Source organism: Chanos chanos, chromosome 2, assembly GCF_902362185.1.
Source record: "Chanos chanos chromosome 2, fChaCha1.1, whole genome shotgun sequence".
In the NCBI taxonomy this organism is placed as follows: domain Eukaryota; kingdom Metazoa; phylum Chordata; class Actinopteri; order Gonorynchiformes; family Chanidae; genus Chanos; species Chanos chanos.
In genome coordinates this window covers 36726272-36748771 of record NC_044496.1, presented here as the reverse complement: position 1 = coordinate 36748771, position 22500 = coordinate 36726272, and the positions used below count along the sequence as shown (strand labels likewise).

The following is a 22500-nucleotide window of genomic DNA, read 5'->3' as shown; positions in this document are numbered from 1 at the left end:
GTGTGTGTTTGTGTGTCTCTTAGATATGGAACTAAAGGTTATTGTATTTGGAAAATGCACTCCCTTGGGTGTCTATCTTAAAACGCAGTGCAGTCGCCCCCCTGTCATCAGAGGCTCAGTCAAACTGTCATTGTTAACTTAGGTGAACTTAAGTCATGACTGTCACTACTGCAGTACTCTACTCCACCCGGAAACAGAGTGTCTGTAGGCTCCTGCTTTCTGCCACAGTCAGGACTGTGTCTATTCTACTATGGAGGTTCAAATTAGAGGCTTCCTCAGTGTGTGGAGGAGACCTCCAGTGTCAGAGTGACTTATTGAAGTGTATGACGAAGGGGGAGAGAGAGAGAGAGAGAGGGAACACATGTAAGGAGCAGAATAATTGCTCAGCCATCCCCTTCTCTCTCTCTCTCTGTATGCACGCAGAATCATAAATCCTGAGGTAAAGTGAGGGCTGTATCTCTTCAGCAGAGGGATTGGATGGGTAGAGAGAAAGGAGTGATGGTGCCCCTGAGAAAGACAGCTGGCGTGTCGACACGCATCAGAGACATCAGGAAGCACAGGGTCACCATCTCGCCACGCCTCACACAACCTAGCCCAGCAACATCTGTCAGACACTACTTAGCACAGATACTCTTACTGAAGAAAGGTCTGTGTCTGAGTGCGTGTGTGTGTCTACCTGACTGCGTGCATGCGTGTGTGTGTGTGTCTGAGTGTGTGTCTGTGTGTGTGCGTGCGTGTGTCCGTGTGTGTGTCTGATTCAGATGTGTGGAATCACCCCAGTTCTACAGCCAACAAATCAAGCCCCATTCATTCATTCATTCATTCATTCATTCATTTGTTCATTTTGAAAAAAGAAAAATGCCCTGCCCTGGACATAGTGTTGGGACAAAACCCACTCTGTAACTCCTGCTGTCTGTAACAATATGGTGTTTTTTAGAGACATTAGAAATTACTAACCTTCAGAATGTTTACGCATATTTCACAGTGACTCATCCTGTAATCTGAATGTAACTGTTATGAATTCGGTTTGTGTATTCACTATGAGACTGTTTTCTCTGCTGCTCATTGAGCAGTCTGTTATAATCAGCAGAAATGTATAAGGCAGACATGTGTTTGGTGATGTTTTCGTGAGGGAAATGTTGTTTCTGTTTTGTTTTTACTCGCCCCTTCCAGGCCAGGGATGACATTCTGAATGGCTCCCACCCTGTGTCCTTCGACAAGGCCTGTGAGTTCGCCGGAATTCAGGCCCAGATCCAGTTTGGACCCCACGTCGAACACAAACACAAGCCAGGATTCCTTGAGTAAGGACTCACAGCGAACAGCACACACACACACACACACACACACATACCACATCACATCATATCACATCACATCATATAAACAGACCCCTTACAGTCCATATGAAGCCTTTTCTTACATGGTTTCATATGATTATAGTTTGTGTCAGCTTTATCCTCTTGTGTTTCATGGTTGTGCTGAATGTTGAAGGGTCAGAGGAAAAGTCTAGTCATTCGTAGAAAGAGAAAGAGGGAAAGACAGAGCTAGAGTGGTTTCTTACAGTTGGGAGTTTGTTGACATACTCAGTGCTAGAATGATTTCCAGTGTTTTGATTAACTATGTATGTACACAGAACTGAAATGACCACCCATATGCTGGTCATATGTAGATATATTAGTTTATATTAGTTGTGGATGTTTTTATGTGTATTTGGTCATATGTTCCGAACCAAAACAACCCTCCATGTTTTACTGAAACATAGATGTATCCAGACCCAGAATGGCCTCCCATATTTTAGTGATACGGAGAGGTATTCAGAACTGGAATGAGGTCCCAAGATTTAATGATACATAGATGTATTCTGAACTAGAATGACTCCTGTGTTTCAATGACACATGGATGTACTCAAAGCTAGAATTATCTGGTGTTTCTAAGGACGACAAAGGCCTTCACTTCCTGGGTGTTAAACAGGTGAAATGTTGATTTATTTGTAGCCTGAAGGAATTCCTGCCTAAAGAGTACATCAAGCAGCGAGGCTCCGAGAAGAGGATTTTTCAGGTGTGTGCTCCGGGCTTCTGTGCATTTACTCTGACTACTGAAAAAAAAAACTCTGCCGTTCTCATTCACTGATGTCTGTTCATCTGAACTGCATTCACAAAAGCTAGATATACTTTTTTTAGCAGGTTTTTTTTCACCATAAAGTAACTTTTAGCTGTAAGGCAACTTGAGTCAATTAATCAGTCATGAGTAGAATGACTCACAGGAGTTCATTGCTGTACTTCTCTTAACACGCAATAATTAAGGTCATTGAGTTAGTACCTGATTAAAAGCTTTGCTAAATAACGAGCTGGTTAAGTGCTTAATGGAGCATGCCCGAAGCACACAGTGTTTTGATTGTTCACGCTTTCACTCTACAGGAGCACAAAAGCTGTGGTGAAATGACAGAAATCGAAGCGAAAGTGAAGTATGTAAAGCTGGCTCGATCGCTCCGAACGTACGGCGTCTCCTTCTTCCTCGTGAAGGTAAGCCATGAAAATGCCACATTTTTATTGTGTCAGTCCCTAAAAAACCAAGGTCTCATTTAGCTCAGTTTATGTGAACGTTCTTGTGAGCAAATATGTGTTGGACGTGGGGGTAAAGTGTAAACTCTTTTGGGAAGAGCACGTTTAGATTTTGTGAGAGAGAAGCATTCAATTATTCATTCAGTCAGTCCTGCCTAACCACGTAAGGGAAGGAGCAGATATTTGCTGAATTTATTCCCCAAGTATGAAAACTACCGGTGAGTTATATGTCAAGCTTGTATCTGCTTAGGCCTCGTGTAGCAAGCTCACAGTACTTTAAGCAGGGCTGGAATTTGTTTCTTTTCTTTGCGCCTGTATGAGGTAAATGTCTGAGAGAGCTGAATTCCACCTGCCCTGTGAATTCCTGACCTACGGTGGTGAACCTTAAGAAGGCACAAAAAAATCCTCAAAGCCTTCCCTATACATGCATTTGAAAAAGAACTTTTTTTTTTTTTACAGTCAAAACTCTGCCACATGTGCTAATGGTGTGATGCAACTCTGACTGTGCAGCTTCAGTTGAAATGAAAGTTCAGGTTTACAACAGTGTCAGAGACTGCATTAAACATGAGAAAAATATATTTATTACAAAACTGCCGTAGCACTCTCGCTGCTGTCACTGTTCAGCGCTGTTTTGTTTTGTTTGGTTAGTCGCGTAAAGGCAGTTTCACCCTTCATTTCATACAGTTTCACAACCGGCTTCTTCACACCCGTTCTACAATGCTATTTTGGCTAAACAGTCAGAGCCTTAGTGGAGATAAAGGGAGTGGGAAAGAGTCAATTCCCAAACTCTGAATATAAATCGAAACCCATAACAAAACAAATGAAGATTTATGTCAGCTGCAGTGGTAACAGTGATACCAAAACCTTATGGGTGTTCACACGCTAATGTAGATGTCTTCTCATATGTTTTTTATTTTTTCCTTATGGTTTTCAGTGTAGATATTATGGTGCTTGAGGGAGTTTTTAAGAGCTACTTTGAGTGATCAGTTTCAGCTCATTAGTACTCTATCCTGCTTAGACTTAGGTGTTCATTTAATTGCAATGAAAAGCTCTTGACCTAGCCTAGCCCTCTGAACATTTTTTTTCCTTTCTTTCTTTTGAGTATAAGTTCTTCCAGGCCTCGAAACAAACTGCGTTGTTTCCTTCAATTGAAACTCTTGTCCTTGACTGACAAAGAGAATGAATGCATTCATATTAAAAAATACATGTGCATATTCTCAGATTAATGCAGTTTGTCCTCGAATGCGCTATACTTTGTTCCTGAAGGCGTGACACTGAAGTGGCTTTTAATCATGCGTCTCTCTCTTTGGTGGGTCTTATCAGGGAATTTTTATTTTTGTACGTTGAAAGAAAAAAGACAATAGGCTCAGGATGTTGAATGTATTTCGGACCCTCTACTTCATTTTCTTCCGCTCTTCACTTGTTTTGTGACCTTTTCATCCTGGCCAAGAGCCAAATCTGGGCCCTCACTGTGAACTGAGCTTTAATGAACTGGGTAGTGTGTGATTCCAGGGCGCCAGGCCTCTGGTGGGTAAGTGTGCCCTAAGCCACACTGGCATAGAGTCTCTTAGCAACACAAGCCCGGCCACGCCGTCATCAAAACAGGAGGGTGAGAAGCTTCTAAAACCTGTATCTCAACAGGCTCTCACTCAAACAGAGGGAGAGAGAGTTAAAGAGAGAGAGAGACAACAGGCTCTCACTCAAACAGAGGGAGAGAGAGTTAAAGAGAGAGAGAGGCAAGGGGTTTAAAGGGATGAGGTTATGCAGCAGGGCAACATCTGGATTTTCATTCTATTGATCACTCAATGTTAAAACAATATTTGTGCAATCCTGCTTGTGTTTTGTTTATTTTGTTTTTTTATCTGTGCACATTAAACATGTTTTCTGTCCTTCATTCCAAACAGGAAAAGATGAAGAGCAAGAACAAGCTGGTGCCACGGCTGCTGGGGATAACCAAAGAGTCGGTGCTACGTGTGGATGAGAAGACCAAAGACGTGATACAGGAGTGGCCCCTGACCACGGTGAAGAGATGGGCTGCCTCGCCGAAAAGTTTCACCCTGGTACGCTCCATCAGTCCTGGCCTTCGCCAAAAAACACCTTGTTAACAGGCCATGCTAGAGATGAGCAGCCCTCTACCCACCCAGCATACAAACACTCACTCCATCTTTACTTCAGCACAAGTGATTCAAATAATAATGGTCAAATGTTAATAGAAGAATTAGGTCAGTTGTATTCAGAGAAAAGGCTCTCTTTAGCTGATTGGTTCTGTGTCTCTCAGCTATCAGCATTTGAAATATTGGAATCTGACGATGTTGATAATGTTTGAGTTATTGTTATGTTTCATCCATTTTGTCCATTTTAATTCTTCAACTTGGGTTTGTTGATACAGATGATTTTTAAAATTCACTTTAACCAGCAAAAAATAATAAGCTGTAAGACCAATAGTGCATCAATGCCAATTTTGAAAAATTTACTTTTAGGATTATTTGCTAGGTCTGATGTTAGCGAACCATCCCACCGAGCATGCCTTTGAAGAGAGGAATACTGCATTAAGGAAATAAGTGTCCTTAGTTTTTTAGTGGGCGCTTTGAAATGGAGAGATGAAAGATCAGGAGGCCTAAATGAAAGAGAAGGTTTTAGATCCCTGTTCACTTTAGAAATTTTTACATGTGTGATTCTTCTTCTTTTTTTTTGGTGAAGAAATATTTGAAATTCATGCAGATGTGGCTGTTCGTTGGCTGTTTTTGCAAATTCACATATAGTGTTCCAGGGCTGGTTCTTAGGCCTCGATCGTCAATGATCAGCATCACAGTTATCTGACACAGTGACCTAGATTATTATACCAGTGGTGTTTCACCAGAGACAGATCATAAATGAAAAAAAGACAGTTTTGGTTAAGCAAATACACCTCAGAGCAAAGCCTTGAAGAGTCAGTATAAACTTCTGACCTGTAAATAGAAATTTGCATCAGAGCAAGGGTGTCAAAATCCAGTCCTGGAGGGCCAAGGTCCTGCTGTTTTTCTTGTCGATCAACTAAATACAATCTCCGATTGGCTGAAGAGCGTGCACACCGGTTCTCTTGGTGAAAATAAACAGGTAACTAACAGGTGAAAACAAAAACCGGCAGGACCCTGGCCCTCCAGAACCAGGTTTTGACATGTGTATTAGAGACTCCCAGTCACAAGTGTTGGCAGATCTCAGCTGTGCACCTGTCCTGTTGGCCTGATTCAGGCTGTGTTTGACGATTGCAGTTACAGTCTAAAACACGGTGTACACCACCCACCAAACCCCCAAGTCACCCCCCGCCCCCTTTGGCTGGATGTTGGTCAGGTTTAACTCTTTTTTTTTTTTCTTTGTGTGTGTGTGTGTGTGTTTGTGTGTGTCTGTGTCTGTGTGTGTGTTACAGGACTTTGGCGAGTATCAGGAAAGTTATTACTCAGTCCAGACCACTGAGGGAGAGCAAATCTCTCAGCTCATCGCTGGGTACATTGACATCATCTTAAAAAAGGCAAGTTAGACCTGCAGCTCAGAGCTCTTCAATACTTCGCTTCAGTTACTCAGATGTTACACTTCAGACATTCAAAAGTCCCAGAGTATCATGTCAACACTTTTAAAGAACTTATTTCTACTTGATTTTAAAAAAATTCTTTACATTTTGGTTAAAGACTGAATGTGTAGTGTTGAGTGTTTTACAGTAATGTTTTAATAATCTTTCTGTGTGGCCTGATTCTTAAAGAGTCTCATTAATGATATTTTTTACAGAAACAGAGTAAAGACCGCTTTGGGCTCGATGGTGATGAGGAATCCACAATGCTGGAGGAATCAGTTTCACCTAAAAAGTACGAGTTCTTCTTTCCCATGGCTTTGTGGCTTCAATCCACACCATAAGGCTCTTTCCTATGGAATATATATACATATTCATAAGTTCAGTTTCAAGCCACCTGTTATGGTATCCGCTATTTAAACAAACGTCTTAACCTACACTACCACAAATAGCAATTGTTTAAGAAAAAAAGTCAAAGTTGGTTCACTTTTCCATAACGAAAGCATGCTGGTACCATATGCCTCATTCAGTGGTAAAGGCTGAATATTGTGTCGTTAATATGGTGGTTTTGAGACTGTTTGATTTGGCCCAGAAGTTAAAATACCAACGTCACGCACTGGCGATTATCCCACCGCTGAACTGTGAATGTTTGTATAATAATTTCAGCATGGAACAGTCTCTTTTTTGGAAAGGAGCTCCATTGTATTTTTACTGATAAAGGAGAAAGACAAAAGGAGCCGATGTTTTTTTTTTTTTTTTAACAGGCACCAGAGTTTGGACAATTTAATCACACCTCACTGATTGCAGGTCTTGGTGAGGAACAATGGTTTAAAATGCCGTTGTTTCTTTTTCTTTTTTGCCCTTCAGGAGAAGGTAGCCAAGGGCAAGACAGCTGTGTTATTATTTTACAAAAATAAAGTACAAAATCATTAGCAAGAGTTCAATTAAGATATCAAGTTTCTGCAGAATCCCTCTCCCCCCCCCCACCCGCCCCTCCCTCTCTCTTTCCGTCTGTCAGCAGTATCTCTTGTACACAGATGGGACTAGTTTCTTTAAACCAGTGCTATGGAATGGTTTGTCATGGGAAAATGTGTCTCCTGACATGGAGTTACTGTGACAGTCAGTGGACTCTGTGGTTTCTGCCAGTTGACTCATATTTTTGCTCTGGGTATAATACAGAAATTGAGGCCTTTCTCTGCAATCTGTAATTAAGCAGACAAGCAGCACTTTACACCCGACTGTCAACAACAGCCGAAAGCATGAGAAACAATGGCTGTGATTGCTCAGAAAGTAATACTGTCAACAACACAAAATTCTCCTGAGAATGTGGAATGTTTATGAATTGTGCATGCGTGTGTGTGTGTGTGTGTGTGTGTGTGTGTGTGTGTGTGTCTGTGTGTGTGTACTGTGCGTGTACTATGTGTGTGTGTGTGATTTTACAGATCGACCATTCTACAGCAGCAGTTTAACCGTGTGGGTCGTGTAGAGCATGGTTCGGTGGCACTGCCTGGCATCATGCGCTCTGGGTCCATCGGGGGCTCAGACACTTTCAACATTGGCACTATGCCATCTGCCCAGCAGCAGGTCACCACAGGTCAAATGCACAGAGGGCATATGCCACCACTGGTGAGGATCAAACTGTCACCTGTCACTCTCAGACCTACATTACCGTTTGTGAAGAGTGAATAGTGAAGCATGTTCAGCTTCTCACAGCTGGCTGTGTGTTATCGGTGTATGTGTGTGATGTCTCCAGCCCCTGTCTGTGTTTCTCGGTCTCTGTTATGTGTGTTTGAAGTGTTTGACACCTCTTTGATGTGGATCACGGTGTCTGTAGGGGTATTTGTGTTCGACCGTGGAAACCATCTTCAGTGTGATTGTGCATGTGTGTGTGTTTTGTGTATGTGTGTGTTTGTGTTTTGACTGTGGAAATTGCTTTTGTTGGGGGCTGTGTAATGTTTGTGTATATGTGTGGGAGGTGTGTGTGACAGTCTTGTGATGTGTGTGTGTGTGTGTATGTATGTTTTAGAGGTGTGTGACAGCTGTTTGGTGTGTGTGTGTTAGAGGTGTGTGTGATGGCTGTGTTATGTGTGTTTGTGTGTGTGTGTGTGTTAGAGGTGTGATGGCTGTATGATGTGTGTGTGTATATGTGTTAGGTGTGTGTGATGGTTGTGTGTGTGTGTATGTGTGTGTGTGCTAGAGATGTGTGTGATGGCTGTGTGATGTGTATGTGTATATGAGTTAGAGGTATGTGTGATGGCTGTATGATGTGTGTGTGTATATGCGTTAGGTGTGTGTGATGGCTGTGTGTGTGTGTGTATGTGTATGTGTATGTGTATGTGTGTGTGTATGTGTTAAAGGTGTGATGGCTGTGTGATGTGTGTGTGTATAAATGTTAAAGGTGTGTGTGATGGCTGTGTGATGTATGTGTTAGAGGTGTGTGTGATGGCTGTGTGATGTGTGTGTGTATATGTGTTAAAGGTGTGATGGCTGTGTGTGTGTGTGTGTGTATGTGTTAGAGGTGTGATGGCTGTGTGTGTGTGTGTATGTGTTAGAGGTGTGATGGCTGTGTGTGTGTGTGTGTATATGTGTTAGAGGTGTGATGGCTGTATGATGTGTGTGTGTGTGTGTGTGTGTGTTAGAGGTGTGTGTGATGGCTGTATGATGTGTGTGTGTGTGTGTGTGTTAGAGGTGTGTGTGATGGCTGTGTGATGTGTATGTATATATGAGTTAGAGGTGTGTGTGATGGCTGTATGATGTGTGTGTGTACATGTGTTAGAGGTGTGTGTGATGGCTGTGTGATGTGTATGTATATATGAGTTAGAGGTGTGTGTGACGTATATTTGTGTGTTAGAGGTGTGTGTGTGTGTGTGTGTGTGTGTGTGTGTTAGAGGTGTGCGTGACGGCGGTGTGATGTGTGTGTATATATGTGTTAGAGGTGTGTGTGATGGCTGTCTGATGTATATGTGTGTGTTAGAGGTGTGTGTGTGTGTGTGTGTGTGTGTATGTGTGTGTGTTAGAGGTGTGCGTGACGGCGGTGTGATGTGTGTGTATATATCAGTTAGAGGTGTGTGTGATGGCTGTGTGATGTGTATGTATATATGAGTTAGAGGTGTGTGTGATGGCTGTGTGATGTGTATGTGTGTGTGTTAGAGGTGTGTGTGTGTGTGTGTGTGTGTGTTAGAGGTGTGCGTGACGGCGGTGTGATGTGTGTGTTGCAGAGCCTAGCCCAGCAGGCTCTCATGGGGACCATAAACAGCAGTATACAGGCAGTGCAGCAGGCTCAGGCTGACCTGGGAGAGGTGGACAACCTGCCGCCCCTGGGCCAGGACATGGTGAGTACTGAGAACACAGATGAACCCTCTGAGATCTGATCAGCTTGTCAGTCCAGTGAACATAGACTCTGATCTGAGGATAAGAGTCACTGCCAATGTCTACCGCAGCTGGGAATATGAACTTTAAGACAATGTTTTAAGAAGACAATTTGTCCTTAAATGGCACATAATTAAGGTACTTTTGGTTATGTTTAAATTCTGTTATGTTTCATTCCACATTCACTCACTCACTCTTCATTCATTTATTCATTCATTTCTCCTTTGTTCCTGTCTTCCTTCAGGCATCCAGAGTATGGGTACAGAATAAAGTGGATGAATCCAAACATGAAATCCATTCCCAGGTTGACGCAATCACTGCGGGAACGGCATCTGTGGTCAACCTCACCGCAGGTAAGAGATTCATGACCATTTTATTAATACCTCCTGGTCAATTTATTTCCCTGAATGGTAAATCCCATCGTAGGAGAGAGCAGCATGTGGATCAGATGTCTTGATTGCGCCATCCAGATCGAAAATCATTTAGTGCAGAAGAAGAAGAACAAGAAAAAGTGCTGATATGCTTGACCATAAAACAGCCACAGTGCTACAGTTCTTATTACGGTCTTTATCAAGGACACAGCAGGCAAAAGCGCAGCTTGCTTTGAAATAATGAGGCATTTTCCATTTGCTTCAATAAATATTTCCTTAGATAAATCAATATTCAGGCATGTGTTGTGAAACCGATCTGGCTGGCAGAGAAAGTCTGTTCTCCTTGGTTTTGTGGAGAGCTGCCATGCAGGACTGTTCCAGATCCCTGCTGGAGTTGATCTTTCTCAGCCATCTGTTTGAACGCCCAGAGATTCCCTGCTAACTACCATCCAGCACAAACTGAACCCTATCTGCTGTTTTACCTAGTCTGTACTCCCCTTACACTCAAATCTGGGTAGAGTGAGTGTGTTTGTGTGTGTAAGTGTGTGTGTGTGTGTGTGTGTGTGTGAGAGAGAGAGGAGAGAGAGAGAGAGAGAGAGGGAGAGAGAGTAGGAGAAGGAGACTAATCAGGTTGAAAGTAAGCCCCGATGAGCTGCCAGGAAGGTTTTGCTGTGAAATGTATTGTCAACAATCAGTACCGTATACTTGTGCCCTAATTGGCTAACTTGAGTTTTACTGGAAAATGCACATTTTCAGGGACAATTTACCAGACCTTACATGTCTCTCAATCCTACTCTCATTGTATCTGTCCATCTGATAGGTGACCCCACAGATACAGACTACACCGCAGTGGGCTGCGCCATCACCACCATCTCGTCCAACTTGACGGAGATGTCAAAAGGAGTGAAGCTACTTGCTGCTCTAATGGAGGATGAAGTGGGCAGTGGACAGAACCTCATGGGGGCGGCCAGGACACTGACCGGGGCTGTGTCTGATCTACTCAAGGCAGTGGAACCAGCATCTGGAGAGGTGAGAGAGAGATGTTCTCTCTCACACACAAACACACACACATACACACACGTAGCACCCCACACAACACAAACACATGTATTTTTACTGTCTACCCAATTTAAAGCTGTAATATTGTTTCATAATTAATGAAGCATTAATTCGCTGATGTAATTTGCAGTATAATTGGTCATTATGACTCAGCTGTTCAGTTGGTCCATGAGTTGTTATTTTCACAATATCTCTGCATTTTAGTGTTACTTCACCTATAGTACAGCAAAAAAAAAAAACCAAAACATGATTGCTAATTGACTCCACATTTCTGAGACCATGAAGTTTTATATAGTGAGCTGTAGTTGGTCTTAAAAAAAAGCATGGAGGAGTAAGCCTGTTGATTTGCTCTACCCAGCCAAGACAAACGGTTCTGACTGCAGCCGGTAGTATCGGCCAAGCCAGCGGAGACCTGCTGAGGCAGATGGGGGAAGGAGAGACAGATGAGAGATTCCAGGTGGGTTTTATCACCTTCACCATCGCAGGAACTGCGGCCATGCACGCATGCAATCATCTGGAATGAGCTGTTTTGGAGATTAATTAATCTGTCATCTTCATTTAGCCTGCTCTATGGCTCTATCACTAGTGGAGGGAATGTATTTCTGCAGTGCAGTCTCTGTGTTTTTAGTTGGGGTTTTTGGGGTTTTTTTTTGTTTGTTTTTAACAATAAACTTTGTCACAAAGCAGCTCCACAGAAGCCCAGGACTATGGCTCTGAGAGCCAGTCTGTGGTGACAGCGAAAAAGAGCTGCTTTTATGAGTTTGTCCAGGCTTGTGTGAGTTTGGCTGGGCTAATCCACAGCATGAGACAGTGATTAATACGTTTCAGGACATTTTGATGAATCTGGCCAAAGCCGTGGCCAACGCAGCTGCCATGCTTGTCCTGAAAGCCAAGAACGTGGCGCAGGTGGCAGAGGACACAGTCCTGCAGAACCGAGTCATCGCCGCCGCTACGCAGTGTGCCCTGTCCACATCTCAACTTGTAGCCTGTACAAAGGTTCTGACCTGCTTCTGTTCTCCACACACACATACATGCACATACACACACACATACATACATGCACGCGCACGTGCACACATGTACTTGCATGCATACGCACACATACATGTACACACATACCAATGTCATTATCACATTAAAAAATGTGATTGTGTATTGTTGGATGTACTTATGGAAACTGTATACTTGTGTACAGCTCTATAATGGTTTATGTCCTCAGTATAGACTCCCACATAGTCCCTAAGCAGTTAGCAAGTCCACCAGCAAATGTCACACTTTTTACATAACTGTCCACTAACTGCCTCAAAGTCTCACTTCGCCAATGCATCATTCACCTTTGATTGCTTTAGTTCCACTGAACATAAATATTGAAATGCCAGTAATATCGCTTTACCATACATATCTTGCTCCATTAGGGTGTATTTCATTGCCACTGTCACCTTGGGCTTGCTCACTGGGGGTTTAGGCACTGATGCCTGTAAAGCTGGTTTGAGACAATTTGATTCTAAAAAGCGCTTTACAGATAAACCTGACCTTGAACTTATCTCTTACCGTCAAAAGAGGTTGTGTGAAGTGCCACTCTTAGGTAATACTATGACACTGAATCCCATGCTCTTTTAGGTGGTGAGTCCCACCATCAGTTCCCCAGTGTGTCAGGAGCAGCTGGTGGAGGCAGGTCGCCTGGTGGAGCGTTCGGTGGAGGGTTGTGTGAAGGCCTGTCATTCAGCCACAAATGAGGGCGAACTGCTGAAACAGGTGAAGCAAACATGTTAGTACCATGTGGCGTTTACTCGCTGCTGTACTGAATGTCGCACTGAAGACTGTGGTCTGAGGTTTTATCAGGCACTCGTGCTAAAAGCTTTTTTAAACCCAGGTTAACGCAGCGGCAGGCGTGGTTAGCCAAGCCCTGAGTGACCTGCTCCAACATGTCCGTCAGTACGCCAGCTGTGGAGAGCCCATCGGCCGCTACGACCAGGCCACCGACACCATCATGACCGTCACTGAGAGCATCTTCACCTCCATGGGCGACGCAGGTGAGCCACCCAATGAGATGGCAGGGGGGTGGGGTCAGGAAAAGAGGGAGCAGTTGCGAGTCTCCCAGTAGCTTTTCCAGAAAAGTCCTATTTAACTGTAAAGTCATTTTTTGGTCATGTCTTCACATGAAGGACCGAATTGTAACTGGGTTTGTGTGCTCTTCAGCCAGTCAGTGTTCAAAAAAACCCACAACAGCGTTTTCGATTCATGGGCCACAGTTTAGAAGCTCTTTCCTGAAACATTTTAGAGCTGTTCCCACAGGGGCCGTAATAAAGGCTCGCACTCCAGTCTTCCAAGGAAAGCAAAGCGTTTTGTTTTGGCCCAACAATGTAAATATTGTCTAAACTGCTTCATATTCAGCATTGCACAACTGACTGGCTCATCCCTTTAATGTGTCCCAATGGAAATCCTCCTCATCTTTCAGCCATTAGCACAAACAGGGCTCTCAGCCACTACCTGCCACGCCTAGGGCCTGATTACTAAACACGCACAAATATTCTCAACACCAAACCAACAATATGGTCAGCAATTGGTCAGTGGTAAGTGTTTGTAATGCACCAATGAATAGTTTTATTATTGGTTTTGTGTGCACAAGCATCATAAGTAAACTTAAGTAAACTTAAGTACATGTCTTAATGACACAAACACGAGTGCCAGTGATGTTAGTGCAAGTGTTAATGACCAAAGTGATTCTATTTTTCAACATAACTCATAAGCACCATTCAACCATCAGTTTTAATGTAACGTTCACAAAAAAAGACACTCTGAAGGTTTGCCACTTTTTTTTTTCATTTTTTGTCTGTGAGAAATGTATTGCTCATTTTTGGTGCTGTTAACATTTTCAGTTTGATCCTGTTTGTTTTGACTGAATGAGATCCGAATTGTCCTTAAGGCTGTCGTGTGTTAACCCCCCCCCCCCCCCCCCCCCCCCCCCCCCCCCACCCCTCCGCAGTCTCCACACCCCCATTTCCCCCAACCCCACTGGTTAGTCTACTGAAGCATTTTCAAAGGCTGAGACATTTGTTATGCTTTGGCTGATAGTCGGAAGAAAGTACAGGCCTCTCCGTGCTTAGGGGGGTTGTTGAAAACATGTCATTTAAAACCACTACAGAGGTCCGAAATCTGCTCTCAATCTCTCTCTGCACAGCTCTGAGGGAAGACACATGACATGAGTTCATCTGAAGGGTTGGGTGGCGGCTGTTTGAGGCAAAAACATGTTCTATAAAAAGAAAAGTGGACGTTGTAATCAATTACGTATGCCTTTGAGAGGCAGCAGGTCCTCCCTGTTTTCCCTGGGCTGGGAGAGAGTGAGCTGGAGAGAGACACAGGTTGCAGAGCTTCCTCTTGAACGCATCTCTCTCTCTCTGTCTTATGATAATCCTGCTACAGGTTTTTATTTCTAGCTTTGTGTAGGTGTTTAGAAAACAGTGCTTTTGTGGGGAAAATAGAAAATATGGGCGCATTTTTTCCATCTCTGGAATCAATACTGTGCAAGACTGGAGGTTGCTTTTCTCCTTTGGCTTGCACAGTGCCTCTGTAGCTATGTGAGGATAAAATGCATAAGAATTGATTGTCAATGGTGGTCAGAGTCAGCGTTTGCTGATTTATACTGGCTCCAAAGAATGTGGAGGGTTTGTCTTTTGTCGGTGCAGAATCAAATATGATTTGTCAAGACAGAACCAATGAAAACACTGTCAGAAGTATGATAGGAAAATAGCAGTGTTGCTGACATGTTTACCTTTAAAGTGGTGAGGAGTGGGGAGGATTTTTCACAAGTCCCTTAGTCTCTCATTGATGTGTTTCTCTCTTTCACTGTGTGTGTGTGTGTGTGTGTGTGTGTGTGTGTGTGTGTGTGTGGTGTCTCTGTATGTGCCTGTGTCTGTGTGTATGTCTACATGCACATGCGTGTGTGTGTGTCTGGATGTGCATGCGTGTGTGTGTGTATGTGTGTGGGTGTGTGTGTCTGGATGTGCCTTTGTCTGTGTATGTCTGCATGCACATGCATGTGCATGTGTGTCTGTGCATGTGTGTGGGTGTGAACGTGTGCATGTGTGTCTGTGTGTGTTTGTAGGAGAGATGGTGCGTCAGGCCAGAGTTCTTGCCCAGGCGACCTCTGACCTCGTAAATGCCATGAGGTCAGATGCAGAGGCTGAGATCGATGTTGACAACTCTAAGAAACTGCTGGCCGCTGCCAAGCTCCTGGCTGATGCCACTGCCCGGATGGTGGAGGCAGCAAAGGTACAGAGACCAGACCACCAACGGCTCTTACTGCACCCCATGCCCAGATGCAGCAGAAACTTACACCCAGACGGCAGTATGTTGAGTGGGTTGTATTTCACATGCTGTTACAATGCCAGTGGCATTGTGCTTTGAGAAGGGGAACAGATTTTCAACCATAAGTGTAATGTGTTGGATTACTCTACAGTCTGGCTTCATCCACACACGCACGCACACACAGGCACGCACGAACACACACACACGTACACATACATACAAGTACACCCCTCCTCACACACGCATGCGCAGACACACACACACACACACAAACAGACACACACACACGAGCATTCACACGCACAGACTTTTTATGCAGTATATACACGTGAATTTTGAAGGTTCTTTTTTAAATATTATTTTGACTGTCAGTAAATGAAACTGAATGGGGGTTTTAATGAGCACACGTAACAATGTTATTCTTTTAAATGAGTGGTGTTAATTCAGTAATGTTGTATCTGTTTCCAAGATGTAAATGCGAGAGAAGGTGAAGATAAGACGTATTAGGCTTAATCAGACCACAGCGACACAGGCAGCTGTAAATGAACAGGACAATTTATAAGAGCACCTATCCAAACGGGAGAACCAATAGTTTATGGATTGTTAGGGGCTTTTAATCAGTAACACACAAATCACAGTGTAGCTGTCATTATCGGGCGGATCTGGGAATACTGAGCCGGCGGTTTCCTAGGTAACCGCTGAAAAAGCAGACAGCTTAAAAGGGCTCTGTGCGTGAAATGTATACGTGTTGGAAAAGCATTGATAGTTTGTTAAGACTCTGAGAGAGGAACAGGGACCAGAGACGCCCTCAGTCACTGCTGTTTGTGCAGAGACAGACAGACCAGCGTGGCCTCGGTCTGGTCTGATACGTTTGTCACATTTGTCAGCTCTTGGCTTCTGGTTTGTGATTAGTCAGTGACTGGCACTGCAGACCAACTGACTAAGATCTGGACAGATTGAGTTGTTTGGCCGCAAGTTTCACAGCTGAGTTCTTCAAGTCAGGCATCTGAGGTGTGTCTGGATGAGATAGATGTAGGAATATGTTTGTTTGGGCTGTAAGCATTCAGGACACATGATTACTGATGTAGGTAATGTGTGTGTTTTTGTGTGTGTGTTCTTGTGTGTGTGCATATGTATGTGCTTGCGTGTGTGTGTGTGTGTGTGTACTGTGTGTGTGTGTGTGTACTGTGTGTGCGTGCATGTGTATATGCTTGTGTGTGTGTGTGTGTGTGTGTGTGTGTGCGCGCATGTGTATATGCTTGTGTGTGTGTGTGTGTGTGTGTGTGTGTGCGTGTGTGGACGCTCGCATGTGTGTCTTTAGGGGGCTGCAGCGTACCCTGAGAATGAGGACCAGCAGCAGAGACTGAGAGAAGCAGCAGAGGGTTTGCGTGTGGCCACCAACGCTGCTGCTCAGAACGCCATTAAAAAGAAACTGGTCAACAGACTGGAGGTGAGGGAGGAAACAAGGACTTTTCCCGACAGAAAGTAGTTACAAAGCTCAACATTAAAGTAAACACACATGGGGCTCTAACCTTACTTCAGCTCCACTTCCCAGTGATCTCACGTCATACGCCAAAACTAAAACTTGGCAAAAAATTAAGCGCATTATTAGCATAAAATGAAATAACATAATAAAGAAGCTTACAAACAACACTGATACATTTTAATTTTAACCAAGTACTGTAATCTCTGCTCCATTTGTGTAAGAGTAGACCTCTGTGACAGACATCCCTATACAGAGCAGACCTGACGGGACTGAAGCTCAGATCTGTTAAAGCTGTCTCTCCCTGATAGGCTCTACAGAGAGAGCGGTTGTTAGTGGTGTGGACTGAAAGAGTGCAGTGAAGTGTAAGAGTCAGAGATAAACCCCAAGGAACAGAATAGAGTCTCTCTTAATGACCTCCTCTATACTGCAGCTTTCACTATCCATTCTGTGACCAGAGGCCTAAGTTGTTGTTGTTGTTGTTGTTGTTGTTGTTGTTGTTGTTGTTGTTTTCTAAGCCAAGCTGTGGAAGTGCTTGAGGATGTGAAATATTAACTTTACAATATGATTACACAATGTCATTATGCTGTTTATAAGTAAAGGGGTGGGCGGGGCGGGGGGGGGGGTGGAAAGAGGGGCTGCTGATGTAGAACGTCTTAAGGTCTTGACATAAACGGGTCTTTTGACCAGTGCTCCCTCAAAATGAATCCTCTTACGATGCCTCCCCGCTGCATGGGGAAGTTCACCTGTGAGGTCAGAGTGTGGACGGCCTATTGTCAGCCCAACGCTACTCAAACAACCTCAGTTCAGTCCAGTTAACGGAGATAAGAATTAGAATATCAGACTGGTTCATAACTGGAGTTTGCATAGGATATAGCTTTTCTGTTAAAGTTGCCCAAGCTGTCTCGCTTGAAGGTAATTGGCCAGTTGCTGTGTTTACCTCCTGTGGCGTGACCCCTTTGTTCAGGGTTTGTCCTGAGCATCTACAAGCTTGTGATATGTAGGCTGTGTAATTTCAATTGGACGGAAAAATGTGACTCTGAAATGCCTGTTTTTTCCCTTTGCTGGGATCCCTCAGTTCGCTGGTGTCTAGCTATGTTCCATTCGTCACAAAGACAGCATTGTTGATCAGGTCCTCGCTGTTTTTTCCTCCATCCACCATTCCACCACCCACAGAACATGGAATGTTCCTCTCTTCTTTTTTTTTTTCTTTTGTTCCTCCATCCATTTTAGTGTTGCTTCAGAATGCTCATCGTGGGGTCCACCAGTTATTCACACTGGAGGAAACATTCCAACGAAATTATTTGCGAATACTCAACTGCACATTTGACAAGAGTTATACAATGAGTAAACACAATGCAGCGTGCCACACAGTAGTGTTTGAACGGCTTTGAGGGATTTTGACAGAGATGTCTAGAAATCCCCCATTTTCTGTTAGTTTTCCATTCACTATGTGAAATCCCTGCAGAATATTTGGACTGTTCTCTAATCCTGTCTGTAAAGGCACTGCCTTACAGAAGAGGATCACTCATGTCTATACTAAGACAGTACAAAATTATGTCAAACAAAGTCAATGTTGCCATTTTCACTGACCGCTTTAGGTCTAAATCAGGAATTTCTCATGAATTCCTTTTTGCTAATGAGTTGGGATATTAATCCAATATCTCTCACTGATCTTAAACAGAATGCAGCGAAGCAGGCAGCAGCTGCGGCTACGCAGACCATCGCAGCTGCTCAAAACGCGGCCGCTTCCAATAAAAACACAGTCTCGCATCAGCAACTAGTGCACAGCTGCAAGGTACTGTGGGTAATCTCTTAAACAGGGGAATTTCTTGATTTATGCATGTTTATTTAGCTACAAAAGATTCTTTCCTTATTTATAACTTATTTTATGTGTGTGTGTGTGTGTGCGCGCGCGCATGCATTATAACCTGTTTTGTGTGGTGTGTGTGTGTGTGTGTGTGTTTTAACAGGCTGTTGCAGACCATATTCCTCAGCTAGTGCAGGGGATGAGAAGTAGTCAGGCCCAGCCAGAGGACCTGAGTGCACAGCGCACACTCATCATCGCCAGTCAGAGTTTTCTCCAGGTTCCTCCTCTCCTCTCACACACACACGCACATACACACACACACACACACACACACACGGGCACGCACACACACACAGGCACACACATATACACACACAGGCACATCTACACACACAAACACACACACATACGCACACACTCTCTCACACACACACACACACACACACACACACACACACACACACACACACATACTGCCCCTCATTATTTTTCATTGCTCTCTATTTGCTCATCCAAATTACATTCTGGAAAAATTGCTGGAGACACAGGAGGAATGTAAGGAACGAATGTCCGGGGAATAAAAATGTAGTTTTCTTGAATTTCCTAAAAAGTTTTCGTTTTGATATGGCTGCAGAACATTTTATTTCATGGTTGTGTGAAATCAAATTTCAGTTGATTGTTTTTTATTGAGAGAACATTTGACACTAATTTCGTAAGAGGCTACCCTGTGTCGTAGTTTATCTTAGTTTCTTAGTGAGTTTTAGATGGTTTGCTCTCTGCTTGCTCGAAGCTTTATAGATATCTTTTAAAAGAAAAAAAAACACACTTAGTCCCAAAATAAGACTAGAGGAAGATACACTATATAAAGAATGTAGTATAGTGTAGGTAGAATAAGTTTGGCATATGAAACTTAAGCCTGTTTTTTTTCTTGTTGTTGTTGTTGTTGTTGTTGTTTGTTTCCTCCCAAAGCCCGGCAGTAAAATGGTGGCGTCAGCAAAGTCCGCTGTTCCCACAGTTACGGATCAAGCAGCAGCCATGCAACTGGGCCAGTGTGCCAAGAATTTAGCTACCAGTCTGGCTGAACTCCGCACTGCTGCTCAAAAGGTACCTGAGATGATTAATTGTGATTTTTTTTTCTTCCATACAAATGTCTTCTTCTGTTGGCTGAAGATGAATGTGTGGTAAACACATTGTAGAAATGAGCAGAGAAACATGCCACAGTATGCTGAGTAAAGTCAGACTGTTGTCTTTATAAAATTAGAATAAGTGTGTGTGGGTGTGTGTCCATATATATATATATATATATATATATTTTTTTTTTTTTTTTTTTTTATGTACACACACACACACGCACGCGCGCACATGAGACATGACAGACACCGAAGCTCCTCCTTATTGGCAATGGATTTGAACTTTCTACAAAATGCTTCAGAATTTTTTTGGAAACCCAGAGCAGCTTGATGGTTGTCTCAGTTCAAACAGACAATTAATGACAATTTTATTTTCTTTGACAATTTTGTGCTTACCCCTCCATTAAATCTCTTCTTAGCCTGCAGCCAAAAGAAGGACTTTCTGCTCACACCACATGCTTTCATAGCCTGATCCTGCCTTGATAAACTGATCTTGGCTTGATAAACTGATCTTGGCTTGATAAACTGATCTTGGTTTGGTAAACTGATCTTGGCTTGGTAAATTGATCTTGGTTTAATAAGCTGATCTTTGCTTAAAAAGTTGATCTTGGTTTATAAGCTGATCTTGAATAAACTTGTTGCTTGTAATTATAATTACATCAGATTGCTGAATATCTCTGAGTGGTATTTGAGCAGCAGTTTTCTCGGTTTGTGTCATAGGCCCATGAGGCATGTGGTCCTCTGGAGATTGACTCTGCTCTTAATGCCGTCCAAACCCTAAAAAACGAACTCCAGGACGCCAAGATGGCCGCCCTCGAAGGTCAACTGAAACCACTGCCTGGTGAATCGGTCAGTGCTTTGATTCAATTTTCAACCAAGCGGAAAAAAAGTATTAGGAAAGCAGATTTGATTGGTTCCATTGTTTCTGCTTGCATCTACCTAGACTGTAGCCAGAAGCACATAGTGTATTTCTCTATGCATTAGTTAGCTGTGTGTTAAGTGGACGGTGCTCAGGTTAAAGGAGATGCTGCTCTTGTGCTGATAGCTGGAGAAGTGCGCTCAGGACCTGGGGAGTACGTCCAAGGCTGTGGGCTCATCTATGGCCCAGCTTCTCACCTGTGCCGCCCAGGGTAACGAACATTATACAGGTAAGACGAACCGCGCTTTCTTCAAATCTTTACCAGGTGCATCCCTTTGGGCGTCATACAGGTTCTTTACAGGTTTCTCCGTGTGTATGAAAACAGTTCACAGCAGTTCAGTTCAGAGATAAAAAAAAAAAAACACACGGTAAAAGATACATTTAACTGGCACCAAGAGGAGAAAAACTCAACTTCAACTTCATGAACAAACAGTTATGACACCGCTCTGTGTTATTTATCTTTAGATGGAAAATATAAGCTGAGCCAAGAGATAGCACATAAAATCTTAAATCTCCGAGACTGAGACACTTTTCTCTGTTAGAATGCTAAGACAGTATAATGATGACGGCTGAAAGACCGAAGAGAAAAGCTTCCTGAATGCTTCTGGTGCAGCCCACTGATTCGTTCTCCCCTGTCCTATCTCTTATGGAAATATGGATATACTCGTAGATACACATGAGGACAGATTTACATGGCATATCCTAACAATGTGCGCTGTGCTAGCCAGACTCTGCTGATTGTTAAAGCTTGGGATGCTCATTAATCTTTTTTTCACTAGATTTAACATACCATCAGCAATTGGCTCTACTTGGCTGGATAATGCAATTTAATGCAATTTGCTGCATTCCCCCTTGCAGCTTTTCTTCAAATAAGTAAAGGCCAGATCCCACATGGTGCCTTGTTTGACTATAAAACTCATTTGCTTTAGAGGCGAGCGTACGCCAGGTTTGCTGTTCCACTGTTGCTGTTCCAGCTGCTAAACAGCTGAGAAAATTCTGGAATGGACTTCCCTCATCTAGTTATTTCAGTAGACATCCAGCACTGCCTGTAATTAAGATTTATTTGAGAAACGAGAAGTGCTGGGGTTGGGCGTACCACTTAGAGTGACACGGCAAGTAAACCGATATCATACAGTGATGGGCTGAGAGATTTGGGTGTGTACACGTTCATCATGAAGCGTATTAGGAAGCAATGAATGCACAGTCCCAGAATGCATTAGAGCTGCTAATGGAGTCGAATACCCTTGGTGTACAGCTGCCATTCTCTGAAATGTAGGACCGCATTCCCTTGCTGTGCAGCTGTGAGACATTCACGGATTTAAAGCTACATTGTGATTTTTAAAATAACTCTTAAAGCACTGGAATTTCTTTTTGACTTGATTCAACTGCACTAATAAAAGAACACTTGTGAAACAGTTTCTTTGATTCAAAGAATAACGGGCCCTACCATTTTTTCAGTTGTAATGAGAGGTTTAATGATATCACAAGGTTTACCAGTATTCTTTCAGAGATTTTTCAGTGACATAACCCAAAAATATTTTCCCATATGTCATGTCAGATAGGCCCAGTGTGTCTGTGACGATGTGATGTTTCTGACAAAGGCTGTCATGCCATAGATCTCTCTTATCCTGAGTCTCTGTGTTTCCTGGCTGTGTTCAGGCGTAGCTGCCAGAGAGACGGCCCAGGCTCTGAGGACCCTGGCACAGGCGGCCCGTGGCGTAGCGGCCTCCACCGTTGAGCCCCAGGCCGCCGCGGCCATGCTGGATTCAGCCAGTCACGTGATGGAAGGTTCGGCCCTGCTCATCCACGAAGCTCACCAAGCTCTACTTTTGCCCGGAGACGCCGAGAGCCAGCAGAGGCTCGCACAGGTCCGAAACGTCCCGCAAGACCTTGGCTCTAACGTCTCACCCAAATCCATTTGTCTTGTTTTTTCCTCTGTCTCTTAG

General features: G+C 43.5%; 1 protein-coding gene across 2 annotated transcripts in view; it reads left to right on the top strand.

Moving 5' to 3' along the window:
* tln2b (talin 2b) overlaps positions 1-22500 on the top strand; it is a 60696-nt gene that overhangs the window by 6115 nt on the left and 32081 nt on the right. For both annotated transcript variants that reach the window (XM_030794138.1, XM_030794137.1), the window contains exons 6-27: positions 1174-1301; positions 1995-2058; positions 2418-2522; positions 4466-4621; positions 5968-6069; positions 6324-6400; positions 7548-7731; positions 9324-9437; positions 9719-9827; positions 10666-10874; positions 11263-11361; positions 11733-11900; positions 12525-12659; positions 12778-12937; positions 15010-15176; positions 16534-16662; positions 18380-18493; positions 18669-18782; positions 19475-19609; positions 20356-20484; positions 20681-20783; positions 22214-22422. In XM_030794138.1, the coding sequence (XP_030649998.1) occupies positions 1174-1301; positions 1995-2058; positions 2418-2522; positions 4466-4621; positions 5968-6069; positions 6324-6400; positions 7548-7731; positions 9324-9437; positions 9719-9827; positions 10666-10874; positions 11263-11361; positions 11733-11900; positions 12525-12659; positions 12778-12937; positions 15010-15176; positions 16534-16662; positions 18380-18493; positions 18669-18782; positions 19475-19609; positions 20356-20484; positions 20681-20783; positions 22214-22422 (2910 nt within the window). The remainder of the gene's footprint in view (positions 1-1173; positions 1302-1994; positions 2059-2417; positions 2523-4465; positions 4622-5967; positions 6070-6323; positions 6401-7547; positions 7732-9323; positions 9438-9718; positions 9828-10665; positions 10875-11262; positions 11362-11732; positions 11901-12524; positions 12660-12777; positions 12938-15009; positions 15177-16533; positions 16663-18379; positions 18494-18668; positions 18783-19474; positions 19610-20355; positions 20485-20680; positions 20784-22213; positions 22423-22500) is intronic.